The 15,598-nt window shown below is 47.7% G+C and overlaps 1 protein-coding gene across 3 annotated transcripts in view; it reads right to left on the bottom strand.

Annotated features, from left to right (window-relative positions):
* LOC114062430 (vascular endothelial growth factor receptor kdr-like) overlaps positions 1-15,598 on the bottom strand; it is a 122,363-nt gene that overhangs the window by 66,467 nt on the left and 40,298 nt on the right. For all 3 annotated transcript variants that reach the window (XM_027893813.1, XM_027893815.1, XM_027893814.1), the window contains exons 4-6: positions 6,196-6,323; positions 1,899-2,058; positions 400-536 (exon numbers count right to left, since the gene is read on the bottom strand). In XM_027893813.1, coding sequence (XP_027749614.1) covers positions 400-536; positions 1,899-2,058; positions 6,196-6,323 — 425 coding nt within the window. The remainder of the gene's footprint in view (positions 1-399; positions 537-1,898; positions 2,059-6,195; positions 6,324-15,598) is intronic.

The following is a 15,598-nucleotide window of genomic DNA, read 5'->3' as shown; positions in this document are numbered from 1 at the left end:
ATTTCAGCAGGTACAATTGTCTTTTGTTTTGCTTGTCTCCTGCTTCATAAATCCCCAAATGGATGAGCAGATGAACAACTTGCAACCTTTGTGGCTGCCTTTGAGACACAGAGGGCAGAAGAAATGAGAGTTTTTCTTCCCAGTAAGAAGCAAACACTCCCAGCTCTCCTTGCCAGGGTATTTTTAGCCTGAGATTTGCAGTTTAATCTGCAGGTTCAAGAAGGTCAGATAAGTTCCAGATTCATCCAGAATCCTAAAAATAGGATGCATTGTAGGCTTACAACTGGTTGGACACGTTTCAGAGGAAAGCGTGGTCAGGTTTGCCTCAGCCCTGTGGACAGGTCTTTGTTTTGGGGAGGGGGAGATGCATGGAAGCAGAATCAGTTTACATCCACTCACCCTCCCACGGGGACACGTCCAGATGAACTCAATGCGCCCATTGATGAAGGTTTCTGCTTTGCATTCCAGGTGGAGAGTCTCTCCAACCAGCAGTTTTTTGGGAGTTGCTTTCAGAGCCAGGTTCTGTATTCTGCTCTCTGGAATGGAAAGGGCAAAGGTGTAAACTCACAGCACACTCTGCACCAGTCACACAGCACAGTTGCCTCTCCAACATCCACTCCTTTCACTTCCCAAAACACCTCCCCCCATTCTGTCCTTGCAGTGGAAACTGTGGGAAATGCCCACACATGGAAACATTGGGTCAGTTGTGTAAATGCCTGACCAGCAGCTAATCCCAGGGACAGAGTCATTTAGGCATGACTTCTCCTGCCTGTGCCGTGTGTGGCTCCAACCTTCACTCCTCAGCTCCACAGAAAGGCTTCTCAGAGGTGACTCATCCTTTTGAGGCCTCAGCACGTAGGGATCTGAGAGGCTCCACTTCTGTGGAACATGAAACATGTTTCTCCTGCCCTCTCCTGCCCTGCCCCCTTCCCTTTCTGAATGGGATCCCCAAACCTTGATCTTGCATATTTATTGATGCCTTACACACATCAGCTCTGAACTGAATTTCATCCTGTTTCTGGTGCCCGTACCAAACACACCCCTGAGCACTGCACAGTAACACAGGATGGAGTAAGGGATTGACTGGGTCCTTTTGGGCTGCAGAGGGATGATCTAAGAGGCTTTTTAGGTTTGCATTCATAATTTAGTAAAAAATTAGTCCAGCAATGAAAAAACCAGAGATAGAGAGAGATTTACAGGACTCTTATTTGGCTGCCATACAAATTTACAAGCTTGTTGTTTAAAGCTGAGTGCTAATTGTATAGAAGGATGCCATGATCTAATGGGAATGAAGTCACAATAAATATAAGATATATGAGGAAAGAAAGAACATACACTGAAAGAAAAAGAAAAACAAATTCTAGTTGAGTTCATATAAAAGTCCAGCACTCAAAAATTTAATGTTCAGTTGCTTCAAATTCAGATTTTCTTTATGAGCTGAAGCTCAACTGTAAATACAAGGGAAATGGTGTAGTAAATCAGCAAGAGAAAATATACAAAAGAGCAAAGATTTGAATTAGCAGTTTAGTGAGATTTTTATATCATGATCGTGCGTGTTTAATGACCAGAAGCAAAAATAAAGCTGCTTTTGGTTCATCCTAAACCAGCTCAATCCAAGCAAACAAAGCCTTGGTGGGGTTTGAATAAAACACTCCTGTTTTGTACCACCTCAACACCTGGTGATTTTTCAAAACCAGGAGTGGATCAAATCCAAGCTCTATTTGAATAGGAAGAAAGGGGAAGATTGAGTTTTCTTTTAGCATTCCAGCTTGGACTCGCTAGAGATCCATACCAGTTAGACATATCAAATGTAATAGAGGCTCCCCAAGAAATACCCCGGGGGCTTGCAGGGGAACAGAGCCGGTGTGGCCGTGCCGGGCGCCGGGGGGGTCACTCACCCAGTCTCTGGGCCAGGTAGTAGGAGTTGAACACGGTGCCATTGATGTTTGCAGAGCATGTGAGCACTCCAGAGTACACAAAGGAGTGAGAGGGGATGACAAACCCTCTCCTCGGGTCCCACACCATCCTCTTGAAGTTGATCTCTGCAGAAGAAGGATACTGGAAGAGAACAGACAAGGAGGCTTGTGAGACCTTCCCTTTCCCCTCCGACCATCCAGGCAACCAGCCAAGGCTGCTGGGGGAGAGATGGGGGGAGATCCGACCTCCCAGAGCGGTGGGTGGTCTCGTTCCACGCCCTTCTTAAGCAACATCAACCTAAGCAAACGGAAAAACCCTCCCTGAGGTGGGACTGTCTTTGAAATCCAAAACCTGGACATCATAATGGGGTTTTTCAGCAGCCCCAGTCCTCTCAGACCTTGGGCAAGATGCAGGTCCCATTTCTCTCATCTCCTCATGGGAAATAATTATGCCCATCTTATATTAATTTTGTAGGGTAATATTTTTGCAAGTGGTTAAGAATAAGATTTGCTTCTCCCAGTTCCACACATTTTCTTGGGATCTCACAGTACTTTATAAATATGTGTGAAGTGAGAGTCCCCTAAAATCAGAATTATTCATGTCACTGACTCACCTGACAGCAGTTATATACAAGGTATGATCTGCAACCAGTCATCTATACCACAGAAAGGGAGAAGACACTCTCAGAGCAACCCATGGACTTCCTGGTGACTTCAAAGTGTAAATCATAGGATGGCAGAAATAAGGGGACTTAATGTCCTAAGTTCATAAACATTTGTAATGTTATGAGATTGTTGAAAAAAACACTCTCTATGAGGAGAAGTGAGAATACAGAATGCAAATTAGGATGAACCCTCCTTCAGATACCCTTGGGCACACCAGTGTCAAGTAGCTTGGCTTTTGTTGGTGGGAATAATTAGTTTATTGCTACTATTAATATTAACACACAGTGAAACCCTGTATGTTAATGTGAAATTAAGTGCAGAGAAATAGCTCAGGAGTGTGTTTTTGCAGGAGGGTGAATGGAAGTCTGGGTAGGTCTGACTTTCTCATCAGGACAAGGGAAGGCCCTTTAGTAGTGGGGATGCTCTAGAGGAGTGTTGAGATCACTTCTGCCCCCAGAAACGAAGGGTTTGGGGAAATCTCAGTGTGCTTACACACATGATGGCTAACTTTATCTGCAGTGCTTCTCCCTCTTCCTCCTCCCATTCCAGCTGCTCAAAGGAGCAACGTGAATGAACAACTTGATGTTGTTCTCTTCTCAAAGACCTGGTTTTATCTTGTGGAGCTAACCAAGGAAGAGCAGCACCAGGGACTGCAAGCAGGAGTTTCCCCAGTGATGGAACAGTTTTGTTCCTACTCGTGTTGTTAAGCAGTGTGCAATTTCTGTTTGTCTCCCAACAGCTGGAACCCTTGTTTGGCACTGCAGCTTAAATAGGATTTAGTCTAAATAATTCTGTTCCATGGAACTTGCAGCTTCAGGCCCTGGGAGCTGAGGCTCAGAACTCTCCTCTGAATACACAAGGGATGAGGTTGGCACTGGTTTGGGTCACTTGTTGTTACATTTCCAGCCCAGACCAAAGACAAAGGGATTCTGGCTGAGGGGCAGGGACTGGGGATGTAGTGTGGGAAGGAGGCACAGCGAGACAACTGCTGTCTTTTGGAGCAGCAGCTCTTCTGACAGCAGTAGGAAACAGGGATTTCATGTAAATGCTTTTGAAATGATCAAGCTGTGGTGTCTCTGTTTAGAACCATTAGGAAAAACAAGACAAATTACAGAAGGAGATCTGAGACCTGAGGCTTATTCATGCTTTAACACTCGTGAAGGTCAGAGCTGTAAGTGGCAACTGCACACTGAACCAGATCAGTGACTAAACAGATCTGACAAGACTGAAAATGCTTTTTTTTTTTGCCCAGAATTAAAATCATGTTAAGCAAAATTAAAATCTGAAATGTGTGTCTTAGCACGAGTTCATTAATAACAAAGATGATATATAGAGTTAACTGGGATCTGCTTAGTATTAGCAAGAGGTACCTTTCTCCATGCATATTTAAAGGCCAGAGAGTGCAATGATTTTAAAGTATAATGGTAACATAAGGAACTTAATTTACGGTGGAAAAAAATACATTTTCTACAAGAATAATAAAATGTGATAAAGCTGAACTTCATGGTTTGGCAGCTCTGCTCCCTCATGGCAAGAGGAGGGGAAAGAAAAAATAACCCCACTCAGGAGGCCCTTTTCAACACTACACACGTATTAAATGTCCTCATAAAACATCTGAAAATATATATATAAACAATCAAACAAAAAGCGTCGACGCTGCTCGAAGGAAGTCACAGTGGCTTCCCTGCCTTTGAAGTGTGCTGTCTACAGGAGATTAAATTTGGAAGTTGAGGATGTTCTAAATTTGTCCACCTCTCCCCCCACCCGCCTCACCTCCGCCCCTCTCCCGCCCCGCTTCCTCCCCTCACGGGAAGCCGCCACCTTGGCTCCACAGGGCCATTCCCACACCGGCACCACAACGCTGCCTTTCCGCCGCTGGATCCCGGGGCCGGCCCAGAGCTGGGCTCAGCCTGCCATCGGCCGGTGTGCTGAGCTGGGAGGGACCCGCGGGGATCATCGGCTCCTGTCCCTGCTCCCCCCAGAGCAGAGCTCAGTCCTGCCCCTCCTCTGCCCCTGCCCAGGCAGTTGGAACTGCAGGGAGCTCTCCCCTCAGTCTGAACACACCAAGTGCCCTCAGTGTCCTCACACGCCTTCAAATCAAGGCCCTTCCCCATCTTCATTGCCCTCCTTTGGACACTCTGTAATAATGTAAGATCTTCCCTATATTGCGGTGCCCAAAACTGCATCTAAGTCCGTGCCCTGCCCTCCAGCTGCTCTGCCTTGGAGGGGGAGAATCTTTTGGGGACTGTTTTCTGTGCATCTCAAAAGGGAGATTTCGGTGGAGATTTCATTCCAGCAGCAAGATAAAGGGCTTCAGTTTGTGTTGGAAATTACTGGAAGAGGATTTAGCTGGCAAGCAAGGAGAGCAGGCCTGCCCATAAATAAGGGAATAAACGTGGAGGTTGGAGTTCCAAGGCCACACTGAGTCTCACATGACTGAGAGCACGCTCCAGCCATGAATTTGTTTGAAGCAGGCTGGAATAAGATGGGGATGTTTCATTTTTGTAGCCAGGGAGGGAAGGTGATAACACTTATCCAGGCTAAAGTGCTAAGCTATAACTGGAGAGGAGCCGGATTGCCCCCTTTTAACCCCTGCTGACAGAAGTTAAAAATGGAGATCTGCTGCAGCAATAAGGCCCATGCTGTCCCTCTGCACGTCTGCTGGAAACCTGCCACGGGTCTCAGCAGGAGCCTCCGGGATTCCATGTGCTGTGTCCCAGGAGAAGGAGGCATCTGAGACATCCAGCTGCTGAGAGGAGCAGAGGTGCTCGGACCCCTCTCCCAGCACAGCTTGAGCCTCTTTGCATGTGCTCTGCTCTCACACCATGTCCAGAACAGCCCCATCTCCCACCCCTCCTCGGAACAGGCTGGAAACGGGGCAGGGGATGAGCTCTCGTTCCCATCAGGATGGCTTGAGCCTTCAGCCTGGCATGGGAATGGAAAGGCACATAACTTAGGAGGAAAAATGCAGGACTGGAGCCAGAAGACCTATGTTCTGTTCCTCACTCCATGACAGGTTCTCTGGAGAGCAGCTCTAAAGCCCTTCAGATGGGTGACGACCTCCATCAATTCAGGAAGCCTCAGACTTTAAATTTCCATTTTTATTATCCAAAACAGCCTTGGCCTCCACAGACAGTTCTGTAACCTTGACATTCAGGTGTAACTGCTGCCAAAGGGGTGGATGCTGCAGCTGCTTATTCCCAAGTCTGAAACTTGGTTTAAATTGATGAAATGAAGCAAAAATGGGCAACAGTTCTGAGGAAGTTCAAGGTATAAAAGAGAGAAGCTTTCACAAGAGAGCGAATAACCAGGTGTTATACAAAGAATTCTGAAGAAAAAACAGTGCTTTGTCATCTACCTTTGCCAACTTAAGGAGGAACACTAAGCTACAAGATCAGAAATATATGTGATAAATTCAGCCTAATCCCCCAAACACCTTTGCACCCAGTTTAATAGTAACACTGCAAGACCAGGACTCTGCCTCTGGATTTTCAGCATATTTGCTATTTTTTTCCTGAAACTTACCCAGCTTCATAAATCTTAATTTGTGTTTTGACCCACTGTGTTGGCAGCCCAGAGCTGTGAATTGATCTTCTCTGAGGCAGTCACTCACCTGGGTGAGCTTGGGTCTGATGTCTGGCGAGGTGACGCGGCAGGGGATAACCACCGTTTTCTTGTCATCCAAAATGTAGATGATTTCGGGATGCTCAGGGTGAATCTCCACAAATGGATTCCTGTAGTCTGCAGGGAAGAGAACACTGATGTGCAAAACTGCTCCTGTACCACTCAGTTGCTGGGAGGGCACTGTGGTCTGAGCAGTTAAAGTGCCCAGAAAGGCTCACTGGGGTGTGTGACAGGACACCCACTCGCGTCCTGCCTGTTTGTGAATGCCAGTGCCACCTTGGGATTAGAGCCAAGGACCAATGGCTTGGGATCTAGCCCCATGTCCATCCAGAAATTGCCCAGAATGGCACAGATTTCTGTGCAAATACATGAAAAACTCCATAGACTACCAAATCGAGAAGCCAGGGCTACTTGTGGGTGTTGGGAGCCCTCTTGTCACTCATCCAGGGGTATCGAAATGTGTTTCCTGACTGATGATAATAGTCTTTGCTCAAGGAGTGTCATGGAAACAGGTAAGTGCTGTCATTTGGAATTAATCTTCAAAGGATCAGCTCGGTGCAGAGCTGGAGTTCCTTTGCTCCACAGTCCAAATCAGTTTCTTTCACAGGGGCTGACAGCAGAGACTGATACAGGAGAGTGGCACTGCTGCCTTTTGTGGTTTTGAGAGCTTAATTTTAGCTCTGAGAACTGGAAATAGGATTCTTAGGAGACAAAATATACCATGGGATTCATCACAACGAGGGCAAGTGTTGGTTGGAGCTTTGTGTGTGTGTCAGAGAGGCCACACGTGGTGATGACCATGTTTTATTAGAGGCTCTTGGGGCACTGTGCAAGTACCAGAGATGTGGGATTAGTGTGGGCAGCTGTGACAAGGGGCTGATCAGGAGCACTGAACATGAGGCAGTAAAACAGCAGGGAAAGAGCAGAAATCTGGATGATTTCTCTGATTTCTAGTATTGTCTTTTCATGCCAGCTTTTATTCCGAGTCACTGGTTTATTGTGACTGGGTTGCTCCATCAAAAGGCATGTGCTTTGGAGTAAGGGAATTGCAAGAAACATTAGGTCAGAGAGATTACTGGAATTAAAAAATTAGACCTGTAATGTCCCCACATTTAGGAAGTTCAGATACACATCTGAACTTTCTGGTCAGGCAGGAGTTGGTTCTAATCAAGCCTGGGGCTGAGAAACCAGATCTCCAGACCACAACTCTGTGGGTTGGTCCAATCCCTACAACTAATAGGAAATATTTATACTCAGTCCAATGTCATTCACTTTCCCAAACAGGTCTGTTAAATTCTTCTGCTGAGTCACTTTTTGAAAATGTGTTAAGTGTTTGTCCCTGAGCTGCTTGGTTCCTCTGCAGTCCTGCTCTCCAGCTGAACCACACTTGGAGCTATCAAGTGTGACAGTGGCCAATTTTAAAGCTTGTGCATATGGTGAAAGGACTTTCGACTTAAAATAAGACTCTGGACTATTAAAAGAAGATCCTTGGATTATTTGTGATACGAAAAAGCAGAGAAAATAGATTTTTATGTATTTGCAGCAAGCACTGGGAGTGCAAAAAAGTGTCAGGGGAAATGTAGTCACTATTATTTCTAGTCCTGTGGAGAAAAAGAGAGAATAACAAATGTGTTGGGGTGGACAGGGGTATAGCCACGAGAAAACTGCTGGGAAAAAAGGAGCTTCTTCATCCCAAACTGTTCACAATTCTGGGTCAAGCTTGGACTGAAAAGATGGGAACACTGAATATAAGAATACTTGTGCCAATATTTTTAGAGGGAATTTCAGAATAGCACTGTTTGTTTAAAAAGTAACATTAAAAAAAAAAGGCAGCTAAGCACATGTTAAATAATCCTAAAGTGTTGGAAAGCATTGAACTGTGCAATGATTGATACACCTTAGTCAAAACAGAATAATATTTCCCCCAAAAAAGCAGTTTCTGGGTTATAAAGGTTGGGTGGGGAAAGGGAGGGATGGCTTGAGCTGTGGTTGTTAATTACTAGTGAATGTTGGGTCTCAGGGGCTTTATTCTCACTCTGTTTTGGGAAAAAAAAAAAAAAGAAAGAAAAAGGGTTTATATTTTATGGGTTCTTCTCTTTCCTAAATAAGTGAGGTGTCCCAGGGCCCTGTGCAAGCTGTGCTGTGTGTTATGGCAGGGCTTTAGCCAGTCTGTAGCCTGAACCTAAAGAGAGTTCTCTGCCTGCCAAAGGGCTGTTCCCTCCCTGTATTCCTCTGTAATACTGGGGCTCTTCGACATGCTGGGGTAGCTGGGCTGGGATGGCTGGACTGGGATACCTGGGGGTGGGAGATACCTGGGCTGGGATATCTGGGGGTGGGAGATACCTGGGCTGGGGTACCTGGGGGTGGGAGATACCTGGGCTGGGATACCTGGGCTGGGATATCTGCAGGGATGAGTGGAGCAGCTCCTGCTGCTGTGACAGCTGCACTACTACAGGCTTGACATTAGAGCTTAAAGAGGAGATTTTAGGGCTGCACTTGGGCCATCAGGGGACAGTGACCCTGGAGTGAAAGGGACAGGCAGCTGCAGGGGAAGGTCAAGCACCTGGGTATGTCCATGAGGTCAGGGAGGCTTTATTTTCCTCCCTAACTGTAAAACTCTGTGCAAAAGGAAAAAAACAATGTGATAGAATCCCAGAATGGTTTGGGTTGGAAGGGACCTTAAAGACTATCCAGTTCCACCCCCTGCCATGGGCAGGGACACCTTCCACCAGCCCAGGTTGCTCCAAGCCCTGTCCAACCTGGCCTTGGACACTTCCAGGGCTGGGGCAGCCAGAGTTTCTCAAATATCTCAGTCATCAAGCACTATAAAAGCCCCAGGACACAGAGAACAGGCAAGCCTGGTGTGTCCTGCAGCTGGTCATGCTCCAGCTGCTCCAAAACCCCTCCTGAGCAGGACTAGGCACACTGGGAAGGAGGGGCTCTGAGCAACAGCCTTTCCAGGCAGCTGGACCATTCATTAACAGATAAGCAAATGTAAAGTGGCTCAGCATTGGAGCTTAACAGAATGACAAAGAATAAATTCTGAACTAATCAAGTGCCAGCTGATACCTTTGTTATGGTTTGTGCAGACAAAAAAATAGATCCTTCATGAAACTCCTAAGTAGTTCAGACTGACCATGGCGTGGAAAAATGATCTGCTGGAACACTGGGAGTGTCACTGCCAGCTTTACAGACATGTCCACCACCTTCAGTTCATCAGCAATCAGTTAACTCCTTGTAAAAAAGTCTCTCAGAGACAGAATTTCTTGAAACTAAAGGGACAGGGTCGCTTTTCTTTAAAAATGATAACCTCAGCCTCAAGGAAGATGTAATTCCAGGTGGTGTAAATCAACTGCACTCAACTGGTGCAATTTGGAGAGCTGTGGCATGGGAGATGCAGGTGTTGTCCTCTCCACAGTCACCAGCACTGAAGTCCAAGTGAAAAATTCCCAGCAAAGAAGCACTTGATGAAAATAGAGCATTTCCCTGTAGCTTGGCACATCTGTTCCTCCTGAGCTGGGAAGGTGATATGCCCTTACCCCTAAGGAAACACCCGTCAATTCCCATAGGATAATTTAAAAGAATGATTTACTGTGGCTGCAGAGCTCATTATATGTGAAGAAAGACAAGAGTTGAAGCCCATTAGGGACTTATCATCTGCAGCCCCAGCTCCTAGGCAAGGGAAAGGCCCCTTCCCTTTGGTCTCAGACTGGCTGTCGAGCTCCCCAGGTCAGTGGAAGTTTGCAGGAAGCTGCAGCCAGGCCAGGGTGTTACTGTTTACCCAGCACAGCTCGGGAGGGAACACAAACAGCAAAGCCAAGGAAGCCGTGACAGGGGGATGGAGCAGGGAAGGGAGCTGCTGTCCAGCCCTGGGGACAGCCAGGCAGGGAAATCAAACGCCACTCACAAAAGCAACTCAAAGGTCAAGTGCCTGCAGAACATTGTTTTCTTTCGGGCAGTGAAGCCCTTTATGTTTAGATTCTGGTTCTGTCCAGGAGGAGATTAATTGCTGCTCAGGATGAGCTTCGCGAGGGTCCCTTTTAGCTCAGCCCTGTCCTGCCACCTGGTGAAGCTGAGGGACCTAAACCCCCCAGCACGGCACGTGGGGTATTGTAGATTCCATCTCTCCCACAGCTCTTTACTTTCCAGCACTCTCTCATCTGCCCTTGTCTGAAACATCCTCCTGACACACACACAGCATTTTGTACAGGGTTTTGGGTGCTTTCCGTTTCTGCTCGTGTTTCCTGCCCCGTGACAGCAATTTGTCTCATGATATTTGTCTCACATCTAAAGCAGGGGAGCTGATATTGCCTCTCCCTTCAGGTGCTGTCTGTCAGCCCACAGAGATGACAAGCACTAAATGGCCTTTGAGGACAGTCATTCACGGCTCTTCATGTCCGTGTAATTCCTGAACATTCACATTTTGCTTCTCACTTTGTTCCAGCTAAAGATAATTCTCCTGCCCTCACTCTTTATTCCCTTCCTTCAGCCATGCCTAAGCTGGGAAGCCTGGGCAGAGTTTTGCAGGTTCTTTAAGTTCATGTTTTGACATAATCCCCATGAAGTCTGTCTTCATCAAGGTCAAAAACACTGAGAGGAGGTTTATAACCTGTTCTTTACAGTAATGGGAGCATTAGCAGTGAAGTGACACTTTGGGCAGAGCATTTTGGAAAGCTTCACAGGGAAGTTGCCTGGTCTGCTGTATTTCCCCTGGTAACCCATCAAAGTCTCCTCTAGGTACAGGAGTAACTTCTATAAAGGAACTTGTTTTGAAACTGGATCTTTGAAAATAAAAGACCTTTCAGTTTAGCAATGAAAAGAATTGGTGGTGGAATGTTTAGATTAAACAGAAAGCAGAATATTTTCTCTTTAGGCAAAACAAAAGTGACTGCAAAGCCCCCAGAAGCCATTCTGAGTCAACATGAAGCATTCTGTTTTGGTCAAATGAAATGCATTCTTCCCCTGGAGATTACTGTAAGAAACACGGGAATATTTGTAGAGAAAAAAAATAATACTTTCAAAAGTGTTACTTGAAAATTGTAGAAGCAAAATGTTTCTCACTGCCAAACAAATAAAGGCAAAATGGAAAGATTTATGTGTAAAAAAGAACAACACAAACAAGAATTCTCCATGCTTTGGGTAGAATTATGTTTAAAGCAGCTGGAGAATTTATAAATTCTGATTTCTCGCACCAGATTTTAGGCAGGCTTTGAGTTTGTAGAAAATATTCCCCAGCTTTACCTGAAGCGCCTTTAAGAACATGTCCTAGTTAAGTCCCATCAAGAACAGGACTCCCACATTAGCTGCTGCTGCCAGACCTTGGGGAAGGCTCAGCAACTCCTGAGTGGATATGGAATGGGAAGGAAGAGGTGAGGGAAGTGTGTGTGATTTTGGCTGTTGGGATTTCACTCAGAAATTCTCTATCAGTGGGGAGGGGATTGGTACATTTTCCTACTGGGCTGTCAAGAGCTGTCCCTGACAGTGCTGGGAACATCTACTGTTCACTCAACATCAACAAGGCTCCTGCACTCAACAGACCCTTTAGGACACAGTGTGAAGATACTGAATGTCTTGATTCAGAATTAAAAGCATCTTGCTTTTCCCTTGGATCCAGCCCTTAGTCCTTGAGGAACAACAGAGAGGGTCCTGCCCAGTGACACTGCCTGTATTCCCACGTGGTGTGGCCCTGGCACTGTTAACTGGGATGTGGTGCCAAGTCCTTCCAGCACTCTGTGTGGGACACCAGTTTATCTGCTGGGCTCCCCCTGAACAGACAGAACAGGCCTTTGCCTATCTCAGCTTGCTCGGTGTCTGGCAGCAAGTGCAGCTATCTTGGTATCTCCAGCGTGGAAGAAAGGAGAAATGCAGCTCCAGCTCTGTTCCCACTGGAATATCTTGGGGAAAGCACGCCAAGGGCCAAGCCAGGCTGTCAGCCTGGCCCTGCATTTCTGCCTCTCACATATGCATTATCTCTGTGAACTCTCAAGAGAATTAAGAAGGTAGAAATCAGCTTCAAAGATCATCAGAACCAAAATATGATCTCATGTGAGGGGTGTTTCCGTGCACTTCCATCCTCTTTAGGTATCTCTGGGAGGGGAAGGGATGGAGACAATGGGGCTTCACATCTCTGGGCTGTGCTCGTCGATACAGAAGAGGCTGTGGCTGATGTGACACTCTGCCCTGATGCAGCACTTGTACCTGCTCTCCTCACTCTTTCCAGTGGCAAGGGAGAGCTCCTGCCCTTCCCTGGGGATGCCTTGCTTCTGGAGCTGACCAGCAGGACAAGCTGCTGGGATGTACCCTCTTTTTCCTTCAAAATGGCCTTAACAGGGCTTGTGCTCCCATATAATGTCTGTCTTGCTTCAGATTTGATTTGCAGTGCCTGTGCTCTGGACTCCTGGCAGGACTGCCCTGTGGCTCAGGCTGGCAGTGCTGGTGCCTTTGTGGTGTCCACATGAGCTTTAACAGGAGCCAGAACTCAGACTCTCTGCAGGGGTATCTTGGGGTACACTGTGCTCCTGTGAACATCAGTGCTGAAAACCAAATGTCTGGAAGCAAATTGCTCCCTCAGTCCTGCCGTGCTGCTGACTCACAGTAGCACTGAGGTGGTGAAACACCAGCAGCTGATGGCTCTGGGTGGGGAGACCCAGTTAAAATGCTCACCAGTTTCTGTGATCAGTGAGCCGCTGGGACCAGCAGGAACTGAGGAATGTGGCACTCGTGATTCCGAAGTACTTATTTGAGAACCAGCCCTATCACAGGCAGAATTATTTCAAGAAAGAGAATAACAGCCCTGCTTTAGACTAGAGGGTCTAAAGTGTTGCTGGCCCCATGCCTGTGATGAGGAGGGGCCTCCTTTAGCCCCACAGTTCTAGCAAAGCAGTGCTTTTGGGGTGTGGGCAGCAACCACAGCTTGGAAACCTGGCTGAACTTTTCCAGGCACTGTTTGGCAAGACGGGACCAGCTCTGGTCACCTCAGCAGTAAACTCAGAGAAGTTGCTGGTGGAGGGAGTCAGAACCAAATGGACTGGTGCTCCTTCCTCTGATGCCCTGCTGGAGTGGTACAAAGGGTGCAGCAAACCCTGACTGTGACACAGAGCTCGGGGCTGGAACTCAGAGCTGAGGCAGTGTTTGGGCTGACACCCCCAGCACTGTCACTGTGAGACAGTTCTTTGCTGACAGTAACAGTATTTCAAATAGCTGTGAGCTGCAAGTCCTGACTCTTGTCTAGACTGGGGCCTGAGACAGCCCTTTGGGAAGGTGGAACAAATCTTTGCTTGATTTGTCTTTTTTTCCTCCTTCTCTAAGCCCTGTTAAATTGCATATGTGCCCTACTGTCCTGGTTTCAGCTGGGAATGGTATCTGTGTGTATGTATATTAAAGGACAGGAAAGGCAATGGGCTATTGGAAAATGTGGATCCTGGCATCATGGAAATGATGTGGAATAAGGGATGGATACTGTCCTGGTTTTGTCTGGGATAGAGTCGGTTTTTCTTCTTAGTAGCTGGTGTAGTGATGAGCTATGGATTTAGTATGAGAATAAAGCTGATAACACACTGATGGAACCACTGATTTTCACAGAGCCTGCCCTTTCCTTTGGCACAGGGATCCCAAAAGCTGGATTAAAGGAGTATGTTCCTCACAGGGAGGTATCAGTTGGGTTGGGAAGGGTGATTGCAGAAGGCAGATGGAAGCGGATGTCACATCTGGGTGGCTGTGGCAGCATTTGCTGTGGAGGTGCTGAGCAAGTGGGACACCCTGACGTGGGCTCCTGCCACCCACATGGGGCACCCTGACGTGGGCTCCTGCCACACACGTTGGGCACCCTGATGTGGCTCCTCTGTGGGCAGCAAAGGCTCGTCCTCAGTGCCCTGTGAGAGCTGGCTCAGCAGGGACAGCGTGTCTGTGCACTGAGGGGGGGCTTCCCCACCCACCCCGTGCTCTGACAGCAGCCACGAGAGCTGTCTGGCTGCTCTGCCTGCCCAGGGCTGGACCAGACACTGCCTGTCCCTGCAGAGATTATTATCCCTCAGAGCTGCAGTGAACCTGAAGCAGTTAAAAACACCCAACTATTTCTGTTGCAGCCCTGAGCTACTCTGCATTTTCAACAAGGAGACGGGCAACAGGAGAAGGGGCTTGTCTTCCTTTTTAATTACAATCTCTGGCACTTGCAGCTGCAGCGGGAAGCAGAAAAGGCCTCGGGAACAATTATTCAGGATTAAGATCCTGAGTTGTGCCTCGCTGCTGAGTGTCAGGGTGCAGCTGAGGCTTGGCAGCTGCCCCTGCTGCCTCTGGGTCCCTCCTGATCCCAGTGATGTGCAGGGTCAGAGCTCCACGGCACCGGCGGGAGAGCTGCCGAGTGCCAGAGCCCGACAGAGCTGAGGAACTGCACCAGGGAGGCTGGAAAAACAGCAGCAAGCACAGGAAATAATAGCCAATAAGCAGGGCTTCCGACACAATCATGTTCTCATTTTGGTGTCAAACGGCAGGCCAGGAATGAAGGGAAAAAATACCCTTCCTCTGCCTTTTTTGGCAATAATGGCCTGGAACCTCAGAGGACTCTCCAGCCTTCAGGGTCTGCCTCAATATTTTCTCACTCCACCTGGCTCAGCCTCGCAAACACCCCACTGAGCACTTGCTCTCTCCACAAAACGTCTGGAGAGATGTGCCCTGGACCTCACCCTCGTCTGGCACTCACAGAGGACACTTGGAGACAGCTGATGGGTTTCTCAGTGATGCCCAGACACCAGTTTCCTTAAAGAGGCGTGTTAAAATGTTGGAGAAAACTACAGCTATATTCTGAACACCTTGATTAACTCCACAGCCCATAGAGCCCTCACTGCTGAGCAGTTTTCTTGTCCCCTGCTGGCTTCCAACAAATATACCCAGGGACTGAAAGGGAGGAAGAGCGTGCCCTGAGCACAGCATCCATGCTGAGGTATAAATAGCTCCATTTCATGGGGCCAAGCAGCTTCCTCAGCCTGGCAGGACAGATCCCAGCAGGCACTCGCAGCTTGCAGCCTGAGCTGCTGTGGCAGAGCTGTGCCATGGGGTGGGTGAGCAGGACAGGGGGATCCAGAGGGATCCCTGCTGCCTTGCCTCCCCCACCCCTCACCCAAGGAGTGCACAGTTCAAGCGGGACCATTTTCCACCCACTTTCCCTCAATAACTTTTCAAGCACATGAGTCTGAGTAAGAGCTTTAGAGAGGGGAGGATGCACGACACAATTAAATTGCACCCGAGAGAGGACGGTCCTGGAGGGTGATTTAGAGAAACAGCCACACGGTGCTGTTTGTCAGGGGGACCTTGGCACAGCAGACTCAGGCAAGCAGGAGGACATCCTGCCATATTTTTAGATTTTTTTTTAGATTAGCTCTGTTCCAAAGCACATC

Source organism: Empidonax traillii, unplaced genomic scaffold (genome assembly GCF_003031625.1).
Source record: "Empidonax traillii isolate 1590-97213 ecotype Southwest subspecies unplaced genomic scaffold, ASM303162v1 scaffold407:size753175, whole genome shotgun sequence".
Taxonomy (NCBI): domain Eukaryota; kingdom Metazoa; phylum Chordata; class Aves; order Passeriformes; family Tyrannidae; genus Empidonax; species Empidonax traillii.
Note: the sequence above shows the minus strand (reverse complement) of the source record. Positions and strands in the feature narration are given on the sequence as shown.